The sequence below is a fragment of the Neolamprologus multifasciatus genome, chromosome 10 (assembly GCF_963576455.1).
Source record: "Neolamprologus multifasciatus chromosome 10, fNeoMul1.2, whole genome shotgun sequence".
Lineage (NCBI taxonomy): Eukaryota > Metazoa > Chordata > Actinopteri > Cichliformes > Cichlidae > Neolamprologus > Neolamprologus multifasciatus.
Window position 1 is genome coordinate 11,651,199 of NC_140448.1, and position 20,211 is coordinate 11,671,409.

The 20,211-nt window shown below is 43.3% G+C and overlaps 2 protein-coding genes across 4 annotated transcripts in view; one reads left to right on the top strand and one right to left on the bottom strand.

Moving 5' to 3' along the window:
- LOC146509667 (cell adhesion molecule DSCAML1-like) overlaps positions 1–6,945 on the top strand; it is a 53,214-nt gene extending 46,269 nt beyond the window's left edge. For all 3 annotated transcript variants that reach the window (XM_085174458.1, XM_085174459.1, XM_085174460.1), the window contains 7 exons: positions 48–203; positions 290–320; positions 446–564; positions 669–821; positions 1,035–1,235; positions 1,320–1,631; positions 3,874–6,945. In XM_085174458.1, the coding sequence (XP_085030584.1) occupies positions 48–203; positions 290–320; positions 446–564; positions 669–821; positions 1,035–1,235; positions 1,320–1,631; positions 3,874–4,307 (1,406 nt within the window). In that variant the 3' untranslated portion in view covers positions 4,308–6,945. The remainder of the gene's footprint in view (positions 1–47; positions 204–289; positions 321–445; positions 565–668; positions 822–1,034; positions 1,236–1,319; positions 1,632–3,873) is intronic.
- arhgap35b (Rho GTPase activating protein 35b) lies at positions 6,689–19,649 on the bottom strand. Its single transcript, XM_085174461.1, has 7 exons — positions 18,880–19,649; positions 13,239–17,146; positions 12,938–13,079; positions 12,462–12,539; positions 12,172–12,303; positions 11,854–11,959; positions 6,689–11,718 (listed from the first exon to the last, which is right to left on the bottom strand). The coding sequence occupies exons 2-7, from the start codon at positions 16,950–16,952 to the stop codon at positions 11,307–11,309; spliced, it is 4,584 nt and encodes a 1,527-aa protein (XP_085030587.1). The 5' UTR covers positions 16,953–17,146; positions 18,880–19,649; the 3' UTR covers positions 6,689–11,306.
- Positions 19,650–20,211: the final 562 nt, after the last annotated feature.

Consider the following 20,211-nt stretch of genomic DNA (forward strand, 5'->3'; position numbering starts at 1 on the left):
CCCTTGTAAATTTTATCAATTTTTTCTTCTCCTTCTACTCTCATTAGGTACAATCCCTCCCATTAAATCAGCTCGTGGAGAGGGGGACGATGTGAAGAAACTGTTCTCTATCGGCTCTCCTGTCATTCTGGTTACCCTTGGCGTTGCTTTGCTCTTCATTATACGAAAGAAACGCAAGGAGAAGAGGCTCAAACGACTTAGAGGTGGGAATTAAACGATTTAATATACTAACACAAGTGACAAGCTGAAAAAATATGTCTAATTATATAATTATACCGTCTTCTCGCAGATGCTAAGAGCCTTGCAGAGATGCTTATCAGGTAAGAGACAGCTAGCTTTATTTGTTATGTGTACTGTATAGAATAGCGGTATTTTGCATAAATAAATCACTTACAAGCAATTTCAGGCTTAATATATATGTTTTTGTTTTTTTGTCTCTGTGTAGCAAGAACAATCGAAGCATAGACACTCCAGTGAAGGGTCCTCCTCAAGGACCAAGGCTCCATATTGACATCCCACGTGTCCAGCTCCTCATTGAAGACAAGGAAGGCATCAAACAGATAGGCATGTGACCGCACATTGACAGGAACACAGCTGCCATTCATAGAGGGGTTTTTAGAAGCCTCTAAAAGATCTTAGTAACTCGTTTATTTCCTTGCTTGCAACAGGAGAGGACAAGGCAGCAGTGCCGGTGACAGACACAGAGTTCAGCCAGTCAGTGAATCCACAGAACTTCTGTACAGGCGTTTCTCTGCATCACCAAGCCCTTATCCAGAATTCAGGCCCTTTGATTGACATGTCAGACATTCGGCCTGGCACAAGTGAGTTTGTTTTATGTTCATATTTGTTCTGCTTGTCACAGCTTTCAGTGAAATAGTTTGAGCCTTTAAATATGAGCAACAGATTTGATCTCTTATTGAAGTACATCTCCAATACATTTGAGAAAATATAGACTTATTGACAGCTAATACATGGATACCAAGCATCTTTGATCCTAAGATGTTCTCTGATCCCTGTGACCTCTCTCATCTCAGACCCAGTGTCACGAAAGAGCATAAAATCAGCCCACAGCTCTAGAAACAGATACTCCAGCCAGTGGACGCTTAGCCGCCCCAGTCAAAGTCAGTCAACAGCTTCTGCACGAACTCTGACGTCTGACTGGCGGACGATGGGCTCTCATGGCATCACAGCCACCGAGAGTGACAGCTACAGTGCCAGCCTCTCACAGGACACAGGTGGGTTAAAATTAAGAAAACTTACTCTCTTGTAATTGAGCAGCTAAGTAAATAGTTGAAAAAACTACACTTCTTTTCTTTCAGATAAGGGACGGAACAGCATGGTGTCCACAGAGAGCGCGTCCTCCACCTACGAGGAGCTGGCTAGGGCGTATGAGCACGCCAAGCTGGAGGAGCATCTACAACACGCCAAGTTTACAATCACAGAATGTTTTATCTCTGATAGCTCGTCTGATCAAATGACGACAGGTACCAATGACCCAGCAGACAGCATGACCTCCCTCAGTACACCCTCTGAACCAGGCATCTGCCGCTTCACTGCCTCACCACCCAAACCGCAGGACTACGACCGCGGTAAAAATGTGGCTGTGCCCATTCCCCACCGTGCTAACAAAAGTAAGTATCAGAGCTGAGACCCATGTGGGGACGCTGTTCTTTTGTTTTGTTGTTTTTACTTGTTTTACATTCAGTGCACATCTAGAATGACACATAATTACAGTTAGGACACCCATATGTATGTATTGCATGCCCACAATTAAAGACACACAAGGATGAGAGTAACAAAAAGCCACTGGTTGCTAAAACAACAACTAGATTTTTGTTCCAAGCCATTTTGCAACCTACTTCCACATCAGTTCCTCATTTTCATACTATACAGTGGCTTGCAAAAGTAATCGGCCCCCTTGATCTTTCCCACATTTTGTCACATTACAGCCACAAACATGAATCGATTTTATTGGAATTCCACGTGAAAGATCAATACAAAGTGGTATACACGGGAGAAGTGGAACAAAAATCATATATGATTCCAAACATTTTTTACAAATAAATAAATGAAAAGTGGGGTGTGCGTAATTATTCAGCCCCCTGAGTCAATACTTTGTAGAACCACCTTTTGCTGCAATTCCAGCTGCCAGTCTTTTAGGGTATGTCTCTACCAGCTTTGCACATCTAGAGACTGAAATCTTTGCCCATTCTTCTTTGCAAAACCGCTCCAGCTCAGTCAGATTAGATGGACAGCGTTTGTGAACAGCAGTTTTCAGATCTTGCCACAGATTCTTGATTGGATTTAGATCTGGACTTTGACTGGGCCAGTCTAACACATGGATGTGTTTTGTTTTAAACCATTCCATTGTTGCCCTGGCTTTATGTTTAGGGTCGTTATCCTGCTGGAAGGTGCTGCAGACTCCAAGAGGTTTTCTTCCAAGATTGCCCTGTATTTGGCTCCATCCATCTTCCCATCAACTCTGACCAGCTTCCCTGTCCCTGCTGAAGAGAAGCACCCCCAGAGCATGATGCTGCCACCACCATATTTGACAGTGGGGTTGGTGTGTTCAGAGTGATGTGCAGTGTTAGTTTTCCGCCACACATGGCGTTTTGCATTTTGGCCAAAAAGTTCCATTTTGGTCTCATCTGACCAGAGCACCTTCTTCCACATGTTTGCTGTGTCCCCCACATGGCTTGTGGCAAACTGCAAACGGGACTTCTTGTGGTCTTCTGTTAACAATGGCTTTCTTCTTGCCACTCTTCCATAAAGGCCAACTTTGTGCAGTGCACGACTAATAGTTGTCCTATGGACAGATTCCCCCACCTGAGCTGTAGATCTCTGCAGCTCGTCCAGAGTCACCATGGGCCTCTTGGCTGCATTTCTGATCAGCGCTCTCCTTGTTCGGCCTGTGAGTTTAGGTGGGCGGCCTTGTCTTGGTAGGTTTACAGTTGTGCCATACTCCTTCCATTTCTGAATGATCACTTGAACAGTGCTCCGTGGGATGTTCAAGGCTTGGGAAATCTTTTTGTAGCCTAAGCCTGCTTTAAATTTCTCAATAACTTTATCCCTGACCTGTCTGCTTTGTTCTTTGGACTTCATGGTGTTGTTGCTCCCAATATTCTCTTAGATAACCTCTGAGGCCGTCACAGAGCAGCTGTGTTTGTACTGACATTAGATTACACACAGGTGCACTGTATTCAGTCATTAACACTCATCAGGCAATGTCTATGGGCAACTGACAGCACTCAGACCAAAGGGGGCTGAATAATTACGCACAACCCACTTTGCAGTTATTTATTTGTAAAAAATGTTTGGAATCATGTATGATTTTTATTCCACTTCTCACGTGTACATCAATTTGTATTGGTCTTTCACGTGGAGTTCCAATAAAATCGATTTATGTTTGTGGCTGTAATGTGACAAAATGTGGGAAAGTTCAAGGGGGACGAATACTTTTGCAAGACACTTTATCTGACTTTCATATCACTGATGCCTGCTCTGTTCTGTACTTTTGCCATTTGCCTTTCATTATACACAATGAAGGGCAAAGAGGTGTGATCAGGTCAGAATATACAAACTGGAAATATTGTAATGGGAATAAAAAGGTCTCTGTGTAAAGTTGGCATTTGTATAAACAAAGAAAGGTTTTTATTACACAATGAAGATAAATGTGCAAGCCAATGAATTATTGCTACTCTGGATGATTCAAGGATGAATCAAAAAATATTTAATAGCACTAATAATTGCATGCACGTAACAGACTTATGATACACAAGCAAAATATCCCACTTGTGTCTGTTATAGGAAGTGGTTATTACTCATATGAATGAATTGTATGGTTTTGTCCTGACTCTTCTGTGGCCTTTTTAGGTGAATTCTGTAACCTACCCCTTTACATGAAGACAGACCCATTTTTCCGCAAGCAAGGGGAGCTGCATGACCCATGCCCAGCAGTGCCGCCGCGAGAAGCGTCGATCCGCAGCTTGACGCAGCGGGCGTATCACACCCAGGGCCGTCACAAGACTCTAGACCCTGCGAAGCAGCAGGCCCAGACACTGGGCCACTCTGGGCTGGGCAGCTTGGGTGCGAGCTCTGGCACTGCCACCTTGCCTCAAAGGACTCTCACCATGCCCAGCTCCAATAATGCAGCAACAGCTTCCACTTCCAGCACGAGCAGCAACCCCACCAACAGTAACAAGGTGGGGGGCTCCAGAGACTCGCTCCTAGAGAGCAGCTCCTCTGCACTGGGGAGGTTGCAGAAACAGAGTGTGGGGGCCTACTCCAAGTCATACACGCTGGTGTAGTCCATTCTTCTGCACAGACTGCTGTCCCACTCCTCAGCCAGCCCCACTCTGGCGCTCTGAATGGGTCTGAATGGGCATGCAACCATTTTTTCTTCAAACCCAATTAATGGTGAACTGCCCAGCATCCTGTCTGATTTACCTTGGGAAAGATGTTCTCCCAGACAGAGACCCAGCTAACCCTACTTTTCATGTTCATGTGGGACTCTTATAACAGAACTACTAACTCCAACTAACAGTTCCAGCCGGCTGGTGCTCAGCTCCATTCAGCTCCCGCAGGAGCTGCACAGCGAAAAACCAGGAAGCGATTCTGTGGTCATTTTGAAATACTGACTGTAACCGAGGAGCTAAAACCTCTGTGTTTATGAATATGAAGATTACCAGTATGAAGCTGTGTGGCCATCCTGTCTCATACACACACAAACACACACACACACACACACACACACACACACACTGTCCTCCATAGTTTGAGTATTATTGTCAATTTGCAAGCCTTCCGATTAAGTTCCCTCTTCTTACTGTATCTTTCACCCTCTTTGTGTCTCTTAAAGCCCCATAATGCTATTGGCAGATTCTATAATGTTGATTCCCAAAAGTAATGATTCAGGTTCCCTTCCAAGAAGATTTTAGTCACATTAGCATCCTCCACACATCACTCTGCAGCTGAACATTGTCTAACTTAAACAAATCATGACAACCCAAATGAACCAGCTATAATTTCTCACATGACAAATACAGAATATTTGGTATTATAAAGAATTTACATATATATTTCTATGTAGGTATATTATTGACATTTAAGTGAAATTATGACAAAGTATAAATTTTACATACTACAATAGTGTAGTATTATATACAGCAATTTAATGTTAATGTCAAATTTTAAGAACGAGACAATCGCTCAATCATGAAATTTTAAAAAGAGAAATTAAAAAAAAAAGAAGGTTCGACTAAAGAGAGAAAATGTTTAGTATATATACAGGATGTTTTGTATGTTACTGTATGTAGGGTGACTAGAAGAAGGGTGTTTTGCTTACGTTTGGACAGAGAGGGATGCTTTCCTATCCGCACGGTGTCATGGGAGAAGCGAGACAGTGCAGCAGAACACGACATCCTTGGATCGCAATGCCTCCTTGGTTGTTTGGTGAAAACAATCATGACACAAGGCCTTCCAGGATTTCTGTAATAATATAAGTCTACCCATGAGGATATAGGCTCCTTGACTTTTTATTAAGCGTGTCAGTAGCCTGAGTGGCTGGTAAATACAATAACATTCAGAAACCAAATCAGTGTCTCAGAGGATCCCCGAGTAAGTTTTATGCTGGGAGAAGGTTTGCTGCAAAGTGGTCACAGACTTTTAGTTATTATAGAGTATTAAGGCTTCTATTTGTGGCACGGGCGGCAGAGATTGACAGTCACGGATAGAGCATCCTGCCAACTTCTCCGTCAGCCGTGTCACACAGCTAGGCTTTGCTCTTCGTAGATTAAAAAGACAGCTAGCTGAAGGAGTCCCAGTCATGATGTGAATGAAGTAAGATAATTTAATGTCGAGAGATGTTATATGTCAGGGAGTTCCGTTTTGAAAATTATATGATCGATATCATTGTTGTTGTCCAGTTTTAAGTACTGTAAACGCCACACTTTCGTCATCTCGATGCCCCTCCATTTTTTGCGCTAACGTGCATTTACACAAGAAACTATTGGATCGGTTGTTTCAAGCATTTACAAAGCAGCGGTTTTATATTTATTTATCCATTTGCTTTGTTTGCTTGTTTGTTTGTTTAGGGGGAGGGGAATCTGTTCTTCGGTTGATTTTCACGTTTTGATTTTACGTTCAACTTGTTTGGTCTAAATTTTTTGGTACCAGAGGCCAAACGGTACAAAGCTATGTGGCCTGTGGCTAAAACTAGTTCAGCCAAGTGAAAATCAGGGACTCATAGCTCTTTTGGTCACACAAACTACTATTGTATTGTGTATATACTGGACAGGAGTCTGTCTGTAAACCTGAATCGTTCAGGCTCCTGTCATTTAAACCCCATTCAGATAAATTTAAGTAAAAAAAAATTCAACACCCTATTCATACAAGATCCATCATCTCTACCTTTGTCAGTGTTGTTTATAGATTAAGTCTTGTACATATACACAGTTTTGTATGAAGAGCTATTTTTTCGTCAGAATAAATCAGGGGACACATCAGGGTTGAATGCCCCAGTTTCAAAATTGAAATAGTATTAAGAAAAAAGTATTTTACTTCTGAAATGGGCAAAAAAAACCCAACATTTTTTCTTTCCCTTTACGTTTTTTGATACTAATTTGTTGAATTTTTATTCTTTTTTTAAAGTCTTTTGATGTTGTCATTTGTCCTTTTTCCTTTTTTAAAAAAATTAGCATTATTTTATATTTTGTTCATCCTCAAATTAAGTCATTGCATGCTTGCTAAAAGGGAAAAATTGAAGGGAAAAAGTGTATGAAAATCCAAACTTAAAAAAAAAAAAATGTTGAGGGTATCCCAAACATTTGTTTGAGTTGCTTGTTACAGCAATTGCTTGTGTTCAAAGGTACATTTTCTATGAAAAGAAAGCAAAAACTAAAAAGATCATTTAACACCTTGTGCAATAAAGCTATCTTTCATATGTCACGGCTTCTGTCATTATCTAGAGGTCTGTTTGTATGTCTTGTGAAAATGTCTGGACCTACACACGCATGGAGTTTACAGCCAAACCAGTGTTCATGAACACATACATATATAAATATATACATATAGTAAATGAGCTGCCACATGAATGAAAAAGTCTTGAAAAGTTACATAATTGTGGTAATTGTGGTAATTTGATGGTTGACCTTCTGTTTTGTCATATGTATGCTGTTATTATGGTGGATGCTCTCTAAAGGTCATCTTCCATGGATTTCCATAAGCCAAAAACTCATGGAAATCAAAGAAATGTTTGAAAGATTCTCTACAAGGCAGATTTGTCTACACTTGGCTCCTTATGATGCCTGATATCCTCGATAAGGTCCTCTCAGGTACACGGTTGTGGCGCTAAGCACAAGAGCCCATCCTGATCAAACCCTTCTTAGACAGCTGGCCTAAAAGATGGGAAAGGAGCTAACACAGATTTAGGCAGACAATGAACTGAGGGAATGGACCTAGACTCAGAATATGACAAAAAAGGATTATTTTGAACTGTGCAAAGCCTCTCGAGTGAAATCCAAGAACAGAAATAAGTAGATGTTAGTAAAACATGATGTTTTATGCTTTCATATTGTTTACACTAAATTCTGAGTTACTGTTGCCTTCCTGTTAGCTCAAAGCAGTCTGGCTATTCTCCTCTGATCTCTGATATCAGACCATTCTCTGTAAACTAGAGATCCCCATTCTGATGTTTCATTCTGAATTTCAGCAGGCCTTTCTTTATGCATTTATATATATGCTCAAATCCATCAAGAACCCATTCTCAATCATGTGATTGGCTGATTAGATATATGCGCTAATGACCATCTGCTTTTATTTCCATTAGATCTGCATACTGGAAAGAGAAAGACTGACAAAGAATTGACTTGATCAGTGTCCAAAATACTGAACTCTACACCTTCTTTCAGCTCAGGATTCCTTAGGTTTATTTGAATAGTGGAGCCATGATAGGTAATAATATTATTATGACATCATGTGGTTTATTTTCTGACACTTCAAGAAGTTCTTAAGCCACAGAATTGATCGTGTTTTCACAAGCCCACCGTAATAAGTAAATCCGATAGAAATGGCACTAAAAGTAGCAGTACATAAGGACACACACACAGAGACACAGGCTTGTAAAGATTCGCCAGAAAAGTGTACAATATGGACGAGAATGCACTAGATGTAATGAAACACCCACCCACTGTGTCAGATCTACGGCCACAAGAGGGCGACATAACGCTATAATGTTTGACCCTTCCCCACAGAGGTTAACAGATACTGTGACGACAGTGCTCTCCCAAAAGCGTGCAGTCACTCATGACGGATACACTGTGAATAATTGATGCTTTTCAGAGTCACAAGCACCATGTGTGCTTCACTAATAGCTCCTAATACTACTGTAAAGGTATTTCTGCATGCATGCTGTGGAGAATAACCTTATCATGATGATGAAGATGATGATTATATTAAAAGTTTCATACAACACAATCTTCAATCATTGTCCTTGGCAATATGTGCCAGCAGCCATGTAGACTATTCATGCGTTGCTGTGCTTGTTTATTACGCTGTCAATCAAGAAAATAGTAGTAATAGAAAAAGCACACTTATTTACTCCACAGCTAAAAAGTGGAAAATAACAACCTTATATGTTGTCGGGTGGGAGCACAATACAGAATGGCTTTTCAAAAACTGTCATTAGCCCTCCGCTCCATTTTCCCACAACAGTGACTTTTTTAACTTACAAAATGGGATGATTGATATTTTTTAATTCCTTGGTCTCTACTGTTGTGACAACCTTCGTCTGGCTGCTATTGTGTGGCTTCGCAAAGCATAATCAAAAGAATGCGCTTTTACCAGCGGAGCTCTAATCTCATTTCAAACCTGAACAGAGAAAAGGATCAATGGGAGACAGAGGCAGCAGCGAAAACTGGGGACAATTTTACAAGATTTAATTTATTAACTATTATACAGTTCACATAAGGCCTTCATCTTCAAACACTATTCTCAGTCAGACAAATTCCATGGTTTGCTTCTGGTGCACAGTACATCAACTTTCACGTTGCAGCTATTTTCACTTCAGTATTGGTTTTCTTCTAATTTCACGTTTTAAAACAGGGAGGGAGGCTTTCGTCCTTCTCCCCTGGTGTGTGCATGTGTGTGTATGTGTGTTTTGTATATTTTTTTAAATCATGCACTAAACTCAGGTGGCCTCGAACCATTCACAAAATTGTAAAAATGGACTTTCAATCATTGAAATACACACTAGAAATGTTTTCTACCATTGACTAAAAGGTGGTGTCCCCCTCCCCTCCCCCCCCAAACATACAAATAAACAACCATCATAGAGTAGTACGCACTCACTTTTTTTTTGCCTCAGCAGGATCTGCCGAGGATGGGCATCGAGAGCGATGCCGTAACATTTATATACTCCAGGGAATCGTGTTGTCTGGTCGGTTCTGTGCCAGGTTCAGCTGCAAGCACTGCACGGTTTGAGGAAAGCCCTCATTTTATACTCCTGACGAACAGGTATAATGACTGACTTCCAACAGTATTGTGATCCCAAAAAGTACCAGTAATTGTTGATCCTAAATATTCATACAGTTGATCCCACTATTCTGTGGTCATAGCAACCGAGAACTACAGCAGAGCTGGTCCTCTGGTCCACATCTCTCACCTTCATTGAAAGAGACAGTGCTTCCTCTCATGGACTTAACCGTTATTAAAGTTGTTAGGCCTTCATTATCAGTGCTGCTTGTTTTCAGCGAAAATGAAGGACGATATTGCAGCGCAAAACTAATCAACTAGAGCAAGTAAACTGCCACGGGTGCTTCCTGAACGTCTCGATCCGCAGGTACTTCACTTCCACTGGTCATTGTGTTTCAATAGCAGGACTAGCAGTGACAGTGCGTTGAGAATACTAAACCTTCAGAGTTAATAGTACATGGATACAAAGCGCTCGGTTTGATAAACAGCCACAGCAACACGTCCGGAAACCTATCATGTTTCAAGTGTTTGGTTTACGTGGACAACAGATGCTAGCGTAAAATTTGCATGGATGGCGTGGCTGGGTTACACATTCAAAATAGCAAAAGTTTTCTCCTTCACTTGACCGACGGCAGGCAAAGCCTTCACTGATATTCCGACGGCCTAATCGAACTAAGCATCCCTAAATACGCCCACTCTGATCGACCAACAGCTAGAAAAGAGGACAAACAAAACGAGTTTTTCACATGGCTGGATGAATGAGGAACACGAGCGGATTTGGATTTCCCACCGACCTAAAATGGGAAACCCCCACCCACCCACACCGGATCCACTTTTTTTCCTTTTCTTTTTTTTTTTTTTTTACAAAAAGGATCTTGTTTCACAAGCCTGTACTGATGCCACACTTGACCACTACACAAACAAACATGAACAATGAATCCGTGTGGCATTTCTTCATATTTAAACACTACACTATTAAAAAAAAAAAAAAAAAAAAAAAGTGCTTCAGATAAGTTTGTGGATACAAAAAACAGGTCTGATGTAAACAAAGTTTGATCTGCCAGAGCTCTGTCGTGGCAATGGGTATGGCTGTTTGAGCTGTGAAATTAAAATCACGTAAGAAAAAAAACAGTATGTCAAAAAAAAAAAGAAAAAAAGAAAAACCCCTTTTGAGGAGAAAAAACCCAACAGTGATCATTAAAGTGCATCCCTGGATGTGTTACTCCCAACCGTTCCCTTCCCTCCCATCCCCATGCTGACCCCTCAAGTAGAGCCGATGACAGAAACCCAAAAGGCAGACACAGAGGAAACTCTGCTATATGGAGCAAACTGCTGCCCAAAGGACCTACAGAGGACCAGACTATAAATCCAGTGGCAGTACTTTCAAGAGAAAAAGAAACTAAAAACAGTTTTTACACATACTAAAAACACGGCGGCCCCGAGTCTTTCTCTTCCAGCTTGGCATAGAGGTTTCTATTTCTTTGTATTATGGGATGAGTGGTGGCTCGCTGTGACCGTGACCCCTGCCCTCCACTTCTCTGACCTGACATCCACTCATCCAGGAGATCAGAGGGCGGAAGGAGCTTCACTGGTAATGGTAGCCTCCGCTCCGACGCACACAAGCATGAACATAATTGGCAAGTTGGGGAAGTTTCTCAGACACTTTCCATCTCCAGTCCTCATAACCTGGGTTGTCCATCATGATCAAAAATGAAATGTGCATGTGCACATTTTTTTCTTTTACTTCTTTTATTTTTTTACTTTTTTTTTTTTTTCTTTTAGTGTGTGTTGGTGATAAGGTCCAGCATCATCATGGGCACACATGGTTTCATTGTCTCTCACAGTGTCTCCTGTTCAGCGGGGGAATGGTGGGCGTGGGGGTGCTGGTGGAGGGGAGGGAGCAGAGACTGCAGGGGAGACTGGGGGGTGGTGGGTGGGGACTGCTGCAAGGGGCTGAAGTGAGGGGTGGTGTGAGGTGGAGAGGAGCGGTAACAAGAGTAGGCAGAGCTCCCGCCGAGGGTGGTGGTGGGCGAGGCGGGGAGGCCCCCCAGGCCGGTGGGGGAGTCGAGGAGGGGCTGGTTGTAGAAGAAGAATGCACACTGGTGGATGAAGGTCTCAATGATTGTCTGGTAGGTGCGCGTGGCAGTCAGAGCATCCATGGTGGAGAAGTCTGGCCTCATGAGGGTGGGCCAGAAACAGATGGACAAGTTCTCACTGGTCATCAAGTTCACCCTGTTCAGCTGGCTCACCCTGAGAAAACACAGAAAGGTACACCGACTGATTCCTTCTCATATAGTGGAGGAGGGGTAAAAAACAAGCAAACAAAAGAAAAAATAGGAGATGACAACGCATGAAAGTGATTTAAACCGTAAACAGGGGACTTACTTGTGTAAGTGGTTCGTTACATATTTGAAGACATCATAATTCTCCTTGGGGAACCTCCTCAGGACATCCTTCATGGTATACAGCCTCTGTTCTCTGTCACTGATTTCTGCACAAACAGGATGTTTTTTTAAAGACTTCATCACACACAGTGATTTAAAGCTGAAACGTCTCTCTACGCCGTCAGAAAAATGTTTGTCAAGACTAAAACACCTAAAATGGAGCAGCTCTGCCAAAACCTTCCCACCCCTGTTCCTTTCTAAAGAAATAATCTTTTTATGTTCTAGTAAAGACTCTCCCAGCCCAGCAGTGTTTGCTTACTGAAAGCATCCAGTAGGTCCACCTGCAGAGCACAAGGCACCAGGGGCTCAGGCAGTTCAGAGAAGAAGCTTTTGAGGCCTCCAGCCACAGTGTTTATGGAGAAGTCTTTCTCCACTAGGTCTAATCCGTGGTCTGCACAGGGAGAATGACAGTTAAAGCCCGTCAGTCGTAGCATTCATCGGGAATGAGCAATGAGTTCTGTGTCACTTTCTTCCAGTAACCCTGCTCATGTTTTGATTAGGCAGTCACATAATTACAGCTGGTTCAAACAAGTACGATGAGCAACTCACCCTGCTCAAACTGCCTCTGCATGCTCTCCATCTCCGACTTGTTGCCGCTTACGCGGTACAAACCCTCCGTATTCAGGCCTGAAGGAGAACAAGCGAAGCAGAGAAAAGGGGAAAGACGTGGGTGGGTGTCACAGTGGGAAACAAGCAAAGCACAAACACTTCATCAGCCCCTTTGCAAACAGACGAGGCAACACAGACGCCGAAGATTAAACAGATGCTGAAGATTAAACGCACCCTAGTATTAATTTCACATTGCATTATGGTCATGAGCAGGTGCACAGGTTTAGGAACTCTGCAGGAATGTGAAGATGATTAATCACTAAAATAAATTCCATAAAAGACCTTTACCAAAAGTACAAATTAAAAACCTGATAAGTGATGAGTGCAGTGAGAATTTCTCTGAATGAAACTTTAAACACAATTAAAGGAACAGCACAAAATAAGCTGTTAATTAATGAGGAATAAAAGGCACTTACCTGTTGTCTCAATGAAGCGGACACACTTTTCAATGAAGAGAGGGATCGGTCTGTCTGGGGATACCACATTCACCAGGGGGACCCCGAAGTAGTTGCTCTCCAAGGGCTTGGGAATAGCTGGACGGGGCTTTGGTCTAGTTTTCTGCAGGAAAAAAGAAAAAGAACGAAACTCTTAGTATCTCAAAGCAATAATTACGCTGACACCAAGGTGCACTCCATGGCTTCTAACAAAATGTCCAGTCATTACACTAATTTGAAAGCTATGCAACATGACAAATGGCTTTTCTCAATAATAACACACCTTGGCTGTCCGCCGCAAGCTCTTCAGAATGTTCCTCTTCTTTGGGTCTTCGCTCTCCTCATTCACTAGACTTTCACCTTTAAGGGTCCCAAAGTCATCTTCTTTGGACTTTGGAAGAGCTCCCATCTCGTCATCACTGCCTATGAAGCTCGTGCGAAAGCTACTGAACTTGCCCAGCCGCTTAGAGCGGTCACGGTAAAGACGAGGCTTCACGCCAATTGCAGAGAACTTCCTCCTTCGTTCCAGAGAGCTGCTGTCCGCTTCGCTGTCTGAGCCGTTTCCATTGGAGTGCATCCTGTTTGAGTTGCGGATGGTGATGATTTTTCCTTGTGTGCTGTCATGTGGTACCGAGTAGATGATCTCTTCGTTGCTTGGGCGGGGTTTTGAAACGGCGTCAATGGGTTCGGCGTAGTCTGAGGGATCGTATCCCATGTCGCCGCCAGGAACCCAGGTGACAGCAGAGGGTAAGGACCGCCGATGACCCAGCGTGTCGATATATGGGTTACGGCTCATTTTCCGGAAATCGAAAGTGACGCCTGGTTTCACTCTCACTTGGGGGGGTACTTTGTTGTTCAGTTTGTTCTCAAAGTCCCTGATATCAGATATGACAGAGATGTCACTGGAATCTAAGTCAGGCATGTTGAAGCCGCTACTGTGAGATGTGAGCGTGCCATCATAGTACGGTGGCGACGGCTCTACGTCGTCCTCGGAATCCAGGAACATAGTGACAGGACTAGGAGAGCTGCAGCGTGGGGAGTAGACATTTTCATTGGTACACGCTTCAGCGACATTATCGTACATGTGCGTGGCCTCCACGATGTTGCGTTTTTCTACTACCTCCATCAGAAACGGATGAAACATTTCTATCCTGTGGAGGCCCCCCACCACCCCCCCAGACCCACAAACCAAGCTGTTGAAGCGACCCTCAATCTCTCGGGCTAGTTCCTCCCCCTGGATCAGCTGTTCACAGGCATAATCGCTGTCAGTGAGCTCTGCCTGGCTATCTCCGACTGCCAACAGCTGAATAGGGATGATGTCCTGCACCTCGCACAAGAATGCACAAAGGGTCTCCAGGGAGGCCTTTCGGGAGACCGAGTAGACTGCAATGTAGCCGTGCACTAACCTGCTCTTCCTCAAAGTGAAGGAGGCGTGGTATGAAAGCAGAGAGAGCTCTATAGCCAGCTTATGTCCACCAACTGTCTGCTCCAACAACACGGAGGTGCCGCTATTAGACATGGGCCTGCAGTGCTGATGCATTAAGAAAGGCGATAGGAGCTGCTCAGTGTCGTAGGGGTCTCCGCACATTAAGCACATGACAATGCGAAGGTCTGCCTCTGGGACTGGCTGAGAGTCTCGGAGGCCTGGAGGCTCAGGGAGGAGAGGTGGGGAGCTGCTACTAAAAGATGTGCTCCTCCTAATATCCAGAAGGCCCCTCAGCACCTGGTTTATTTGGGTCTCGCTTATGTTATGGCCGTAGCCCACACCGGGGGAGGCGGGGTCTAAAAAGCTACACTGCAATCTCCTTGCAAACTGCTGCCCCTGTGTTATCAAGTTTAAGGCAGTGTCACCACCTATATCAACGTATGATCCTACACCTCGTTTAGTGACTAAAAGCAGTGAAGTCGGCAGCTGTGCTAGCTGGCTATCTCTTCGGCCCAGAGTTGACTCCCTAAGTCGCTCGAGGCTTTCCACCACATAAGAAAGTGATTCTTTTGAATTATACAAACACAAACACCCATGAGGAGTGAAAGTGGGGGTGTAGAAAGAATTTACCGGAAGACGTACATTTCCGTCAATAGGTCGCAGCGTCAGTTCGTACATCTTCCCGTCTAACACATACCAGTCATCGTTTGTGCAGAGAGCTCTAATCTCATTGGCAAATTCTCTGGCTAGTCCATCCTTCCCAAGTATAACGAGGTTTATTCTGTCAGCCTTGGTGTCCCCAAAATGAGCTTTCACGTCAAAAAAGGGGTAATGGGAGGGAAAACGTGATGCTAACAGCTGCTCGATCTTAGAGTCTACGCAGTGTGGACTGCTAGGGCAGGTCTCCTTGGTGGGATGATAGACAAAGTGGATATGTTTTAATACCAAAGCATCTCTTTCAGCAGGAAGCTTCTGTAGTGCCTTGAACCTCTGCTCCTCCCCAAGAACCTCTTGGATTGCCCCCATCTTCTCCTTGCTGGGTTTAGCATCCACTTCAAGCTCATAAAAAAGCTCAGAGTATTCCAGCAGAAGCTCCTGGAAGTCTTCTTTAGCACGGTCAATGATCTCCTTCTGGTGCCGATTATAGAGATCCAGGTATTCTGGCTCCTCAAGCCACTGGTAGAACTCTTCATTCATGATGAAGCTCCGGGCCTCCTCCCAAGGTTTACCAGGTGTTACGAAAGGGGAGGAAGCCAGCCTGTGCTTAAACTCCTGCCTCATCTCCGCCCGTTTGCACTCATTGCGCAGATGCTCCAGGTGGGCATTAAAAATTTCTTCTGCTTCAGCAGTCTCCAACAGGTCAGAAGGGATTCGCTCATCTTCCATGTTGTCGATGTGAGACGTATCCTCCCATGGCGAGTCCTCCAGAACAACAAACCAGTGGGTGAAGTGTTGCTTGGACTCAAGGACTTTCTGTACCCCAGACCAGCTCAGCTGATCAATCTCATCCAGGTCAGGCACTAAAGAGCTAAGTGCTAAAGGAAGAGTGCTTACGTATATTTTTCGACGCCTCTCAATATGTTCCTGTTTAAGACGGTAGACATGCTGCTGAAAAAGTTTCTTGCATTTAGCCGTTCCCTCCAAGAAGACATATTCTTTGTACTCTGGGGAGTTGTTCATGCGTCGACTGGTGTTTAGCCAGGTTTCATTATGATTCTTTACTATACGGTTGATTAGCCATTCATAGCGATCCTTAGCAGAAGCTATCTGCTGACTCTGGAGTTTTAGGGCCTCAAAGTATGGGATGATCTTAGGCTTGCCCCTGCTCTTGTCGATAAGCTGAACCAAAGTGAGAAAGGCGAGGTCCACATTTATGTTTGAGCGTGCCGATGTCTCAACTACCGGTAGACTCTTTTTTGTGATAGCAAAGGTATGTGCATCTTTAATGTAGCGCTCTACTCCTTCGTCACATTTGGTGAGGACCAGCACAATGGGCTTCTTAGTCTTGCTCAGCTGACCATACAGGTTTGAGACAAATTTCAGCTGGTCATCAAAGTTTCGGTTCATGCCACGGCTTACATCGACACAAAGGAGGAAGCCATCGACCTGCAGCTTACCCTCTGGCATTTGCTTTTGCTCAAAGTCTTGCTCCAGACCCAGCTGATCCGTACAGAAGTACATGAGCTTCTCTGCTGAGGCCAGCTTGGTTGCTGCTGCCCGTTTGATATATGGCTGCATAGCAGTGCTACGGTGCGGCTGAAACGTCTGGTCATCGATGAATTCGGTCTGCTCCACAACATGCATCCTGCATTCGGGCCCCTCCTCGAGAACCCGTGACACCTCCCCCCAAAACAGGAAGTGATCATTATTGACCACTCGACCCCCAAAGTCGCTGGTGCTCAACACGGACGTGTGATCCAAGTAGAAGTCATCAGCGCTAGGACGCACAAACCTATTACACAAGCAGGACTTGCCAACCCCACATTGCCCCTTCTCTTTCTCTGTTCCGGACAAACCCACCACAATGAGGTTGTAAATGGGCGACCGCGCATCTTGCTTTTTGGCCATCATAGCCTGCTGACACTCATCCTGCCTTAAACAGGCACTGTATGAAGGAGTTCACTTGAATGTTTGTCCATAAAGTTGCTGATCTACAAAGGAGATCAGATTTCTCTTTCGTCTGCTGGGGCTTAAATTATAATAAGACAGCGCCGCAGTGATATGAGCAGACGGTTCTTTCATTCACTCGTTGCATGAATCAGATCCTGTCAAAAGAAACAGAGAACAAAAAAAATGAAATCAGACAAAATAAGCAATCAGCCAAAAACTCATTTTGAATTAAAGGGGGAAAACAAAACAGTATGAAAGAGAATGATTGGGCAAATGTCAGGTCCTTCTTCCCCTTAAGCAGCTATAATAATAAAAGCAAATATCATTATGCTACTTTAAGATGTAAAAATGTACTTGTTAGTTTGAATGAGGCATTTTTTTTACTTTTATCCTTCTTAACAATAGATCTATCTATAATAATAATGTAGGCACATATTAATCCATTTTGTGCGTATTCCCTTTGTTTGACAAAGACTGATGAATCCTCTCAATGGTAAATGCCACAAAGAACCCGTAACACCAACCAATACTGGTTCTCATTATTTTTAATTGATTTCAAGTTGCCCGACATCACTGCATTAATATTATATGCACACTGGCATACATCCTGCCACCAGCAAAGCATAATGAAAACAGACATATAATAACAGAAATACCAGCAATGTGGTCTCCTTGCAGGGGGGCAAACACAATCTCAAATAAGGAAGAAGGCTCATTTTTGCACATTCAATTAATGAACTGAATAAAATGGGCAAGTACACTTGACTGCACTTCATCTAAATTTTTGAATAATCTTTTATCTGATCGACAAATTTATTTAATCGACTCATTTCAGCACCGGCTGTACTGACCTCCAGAATTCCTTAAAAACATCTACAGAGGATCAAAAGATGACATTAATCCCTGGAGAAACATGTTGGGAGTGGTACTTTTTCCCCCCTTTTTGTTAAAATGACAACCTCAGCTGATCAGTGAGTGGGGTGACAAGCATTAAAATGACTATGGTGAAAGCGCCTCAGTCAACCCTCTTCAGCCTAAGGGAAACAGCAGCTATCTTTAAAAGCATCTTCCCTGACCAAAAAAATGAATAAAGAGCTTATTAAACAGCCTTAGTCACACTTACCATCATTGCCAAAGGGCTACGGACTTGCTCACACCTTTAAGACACTTAATGTTACTGCCAATTTTATGGCACTGACTAATGCTTCCATTATTATTATTATTATTATAGCACTGATGCAATTCTGCTACAATAGTCAGCACATAATGTGATCTAAAATAATAATAGTAATAAACCATATGCAGAGGTTAATTAATGTGTAATAAGATTTCCTGAGTGAAAAAATCCTGCATTTAAAAAATACAAAACAAAAAAAGCATGAGTCATGAAGAAATATTTAACCTGCCATATGACCATGACTTCATGGTGGGGTCGGAAGCAAACATGGGCAGTCCAAACAGCTCAGCTGAGCAAGGCCTGATATCCAAATGAGCAGACAAGTTCTTTTCAAATAAAGAAAAAAAACCAACCAGCATGCCTTTACCAAAACGCCATCAGCAAAACAGCACACCAAAGCGCCCTTTTAATCAATTCCCTTCACACAACCTACTTTTTTTAAAGCTAAGATTGTGTAACCTTATATGTTCTGCAAAAGGATTAACAGTTAACACGGGCTTGAGGGTGCACAGAGAGGGGTGACCACGCCAGGCCTGCTGTCTACATAATGAAATGGCAGCGCCGGAGAGCCGGGATAGCCTTACCTCCTGCACACCGACAGACAGACAACCTTTCACGGGAATGTATTTACCCAGCTGTCTTGGGGTGTAGCACTCGACAGCTTCGCTAGGAAATAGCCAATAAAGCAGAGCGAGCACGTAGAATACATACCATTGCATTTCTCCCCCTTTCTCCTCTTGCATCTGTCAGGCCAGCTCTTGCCGCAGCCCTCGCCGCCGCCTGATGTGCATAAGCAGCCGCAGAGAATGCACTGTGGGTCGGAACTATTCGCACATGAAACCGATACCTCTACAATTTGTGCGATGTGCTCATCTGAATACAATATCCTTCACCCATGTCTGGATTTCTCCTGTTTTGTTTTGTTTTTTTCCTTGCACTAATGTTTTAACTGAAATCAAACACGGGAAAGGCAAGAAATAAATATCCCGAACAATAGAACAATCCGATTTCTGCTCCCGCAACGCTTTCTTCACCAATGCGAGATTGAGACGCGTGTTTAAAAAAAGAAAAAAAATCTACTCAGTCGTCTTCTCCTCCCGGTTGACCACGTTGCTTTTTCAATAATTATTCTGTCCATTGTTGTGCCCACATAACGCTGGGCCGGTCGCGCACACGAGACAACGGTGAGTTTGATGCAATCGCCGGTGCTGTTTCGCTTAAGAAATGCCTTCTGCTGCAACACAAACTGCTCATGTCCCGATCAATTTATGAGCAGATTGCGCGTGTGAAAGTGGTATTTCTGTCAGCTTTCCGTAATGGCGGCCCTCCTCCTCCCCGGACCTAGTTCTCCTCTTCTTTTCTTTGGGAAAACGGAGCTGTGGAGACAGAGGGAGCGGAGAGAGGGATTCTCCCAGTGGCGCCCTCACACAACTGCAGCAGGTCAGCGCTCTCACTGTTGCTAGCTCGCCACACTATGCGGAGAGGTCGTTACTGAGAAGTAATCGATTTCTCCACGTTCAGTCCGAGTATTTCGACAACACCCGCCTTACAGCAGCTCTTTAAAGTACAATGTAAACTGTTAACTAGTACGCTGCATAAAGAGGGCGTCTGCATCCTCTCTGTGAACTTTATGTGTGTAAAAGTGGTTTAATATCAGGATAAAGGTTTGTAATTAGCATACAGCAATGCTACATAAAGTTGTTGTTGGCTAGCATGCAGATTGACAGTCTGCTTTTTAGTAAGGATAAAAAGCACTACTCTTAAGTGAAAAGTTTGAACTATATAGACCAAAAAGTAAATTACTTATGGTTAGTTTTCAAAACATATATATTTTGTATGAGTTTAGATGTCAAAGTAAAGCAAAGTTGCTGGAAAAACTAACATTTACAGTTGTTTATCTTTATACCCATTTCAAAATGCACGTGTTTTAACTTTAAATGTTTCACTTTTAGCTTAACTTTTATATCCTATGTTTTTGTTGGTGTTTTGCTGTTGTTGGTGTTGGTGTTTTTTACTTTCCCCTTAATCTTTATAATGTGGCAT

What these genes read in the sequence shown, in the direction of transcription:
- arhgap35b (XM_085174461.1), bottom strand. Translation starts at nt 16,952, where the DNA reads ATGATGGCCAAAAAGCAAGATGCGCGGTCGCCCATTTACAACCTCATT. An exon ending in GCAGAGGCAGTTTGAGCAGG is followed by an intron (nt 12,304 to 12,461) that starts GTGAGTTGCTCA and finishes CTCCCTGTGCAG; the next exon opens with ACCACGGATTAGACCTAGTG. An exon ending in GTAACGAACCACTTACACAA is followed by an intron (nt 11,719 to 11,853) that starts GTAAGTCCCCTG and finishes GTGTTTTCTCAG; the next exon opens with GGTGAGCCAGCTGAACAGGG.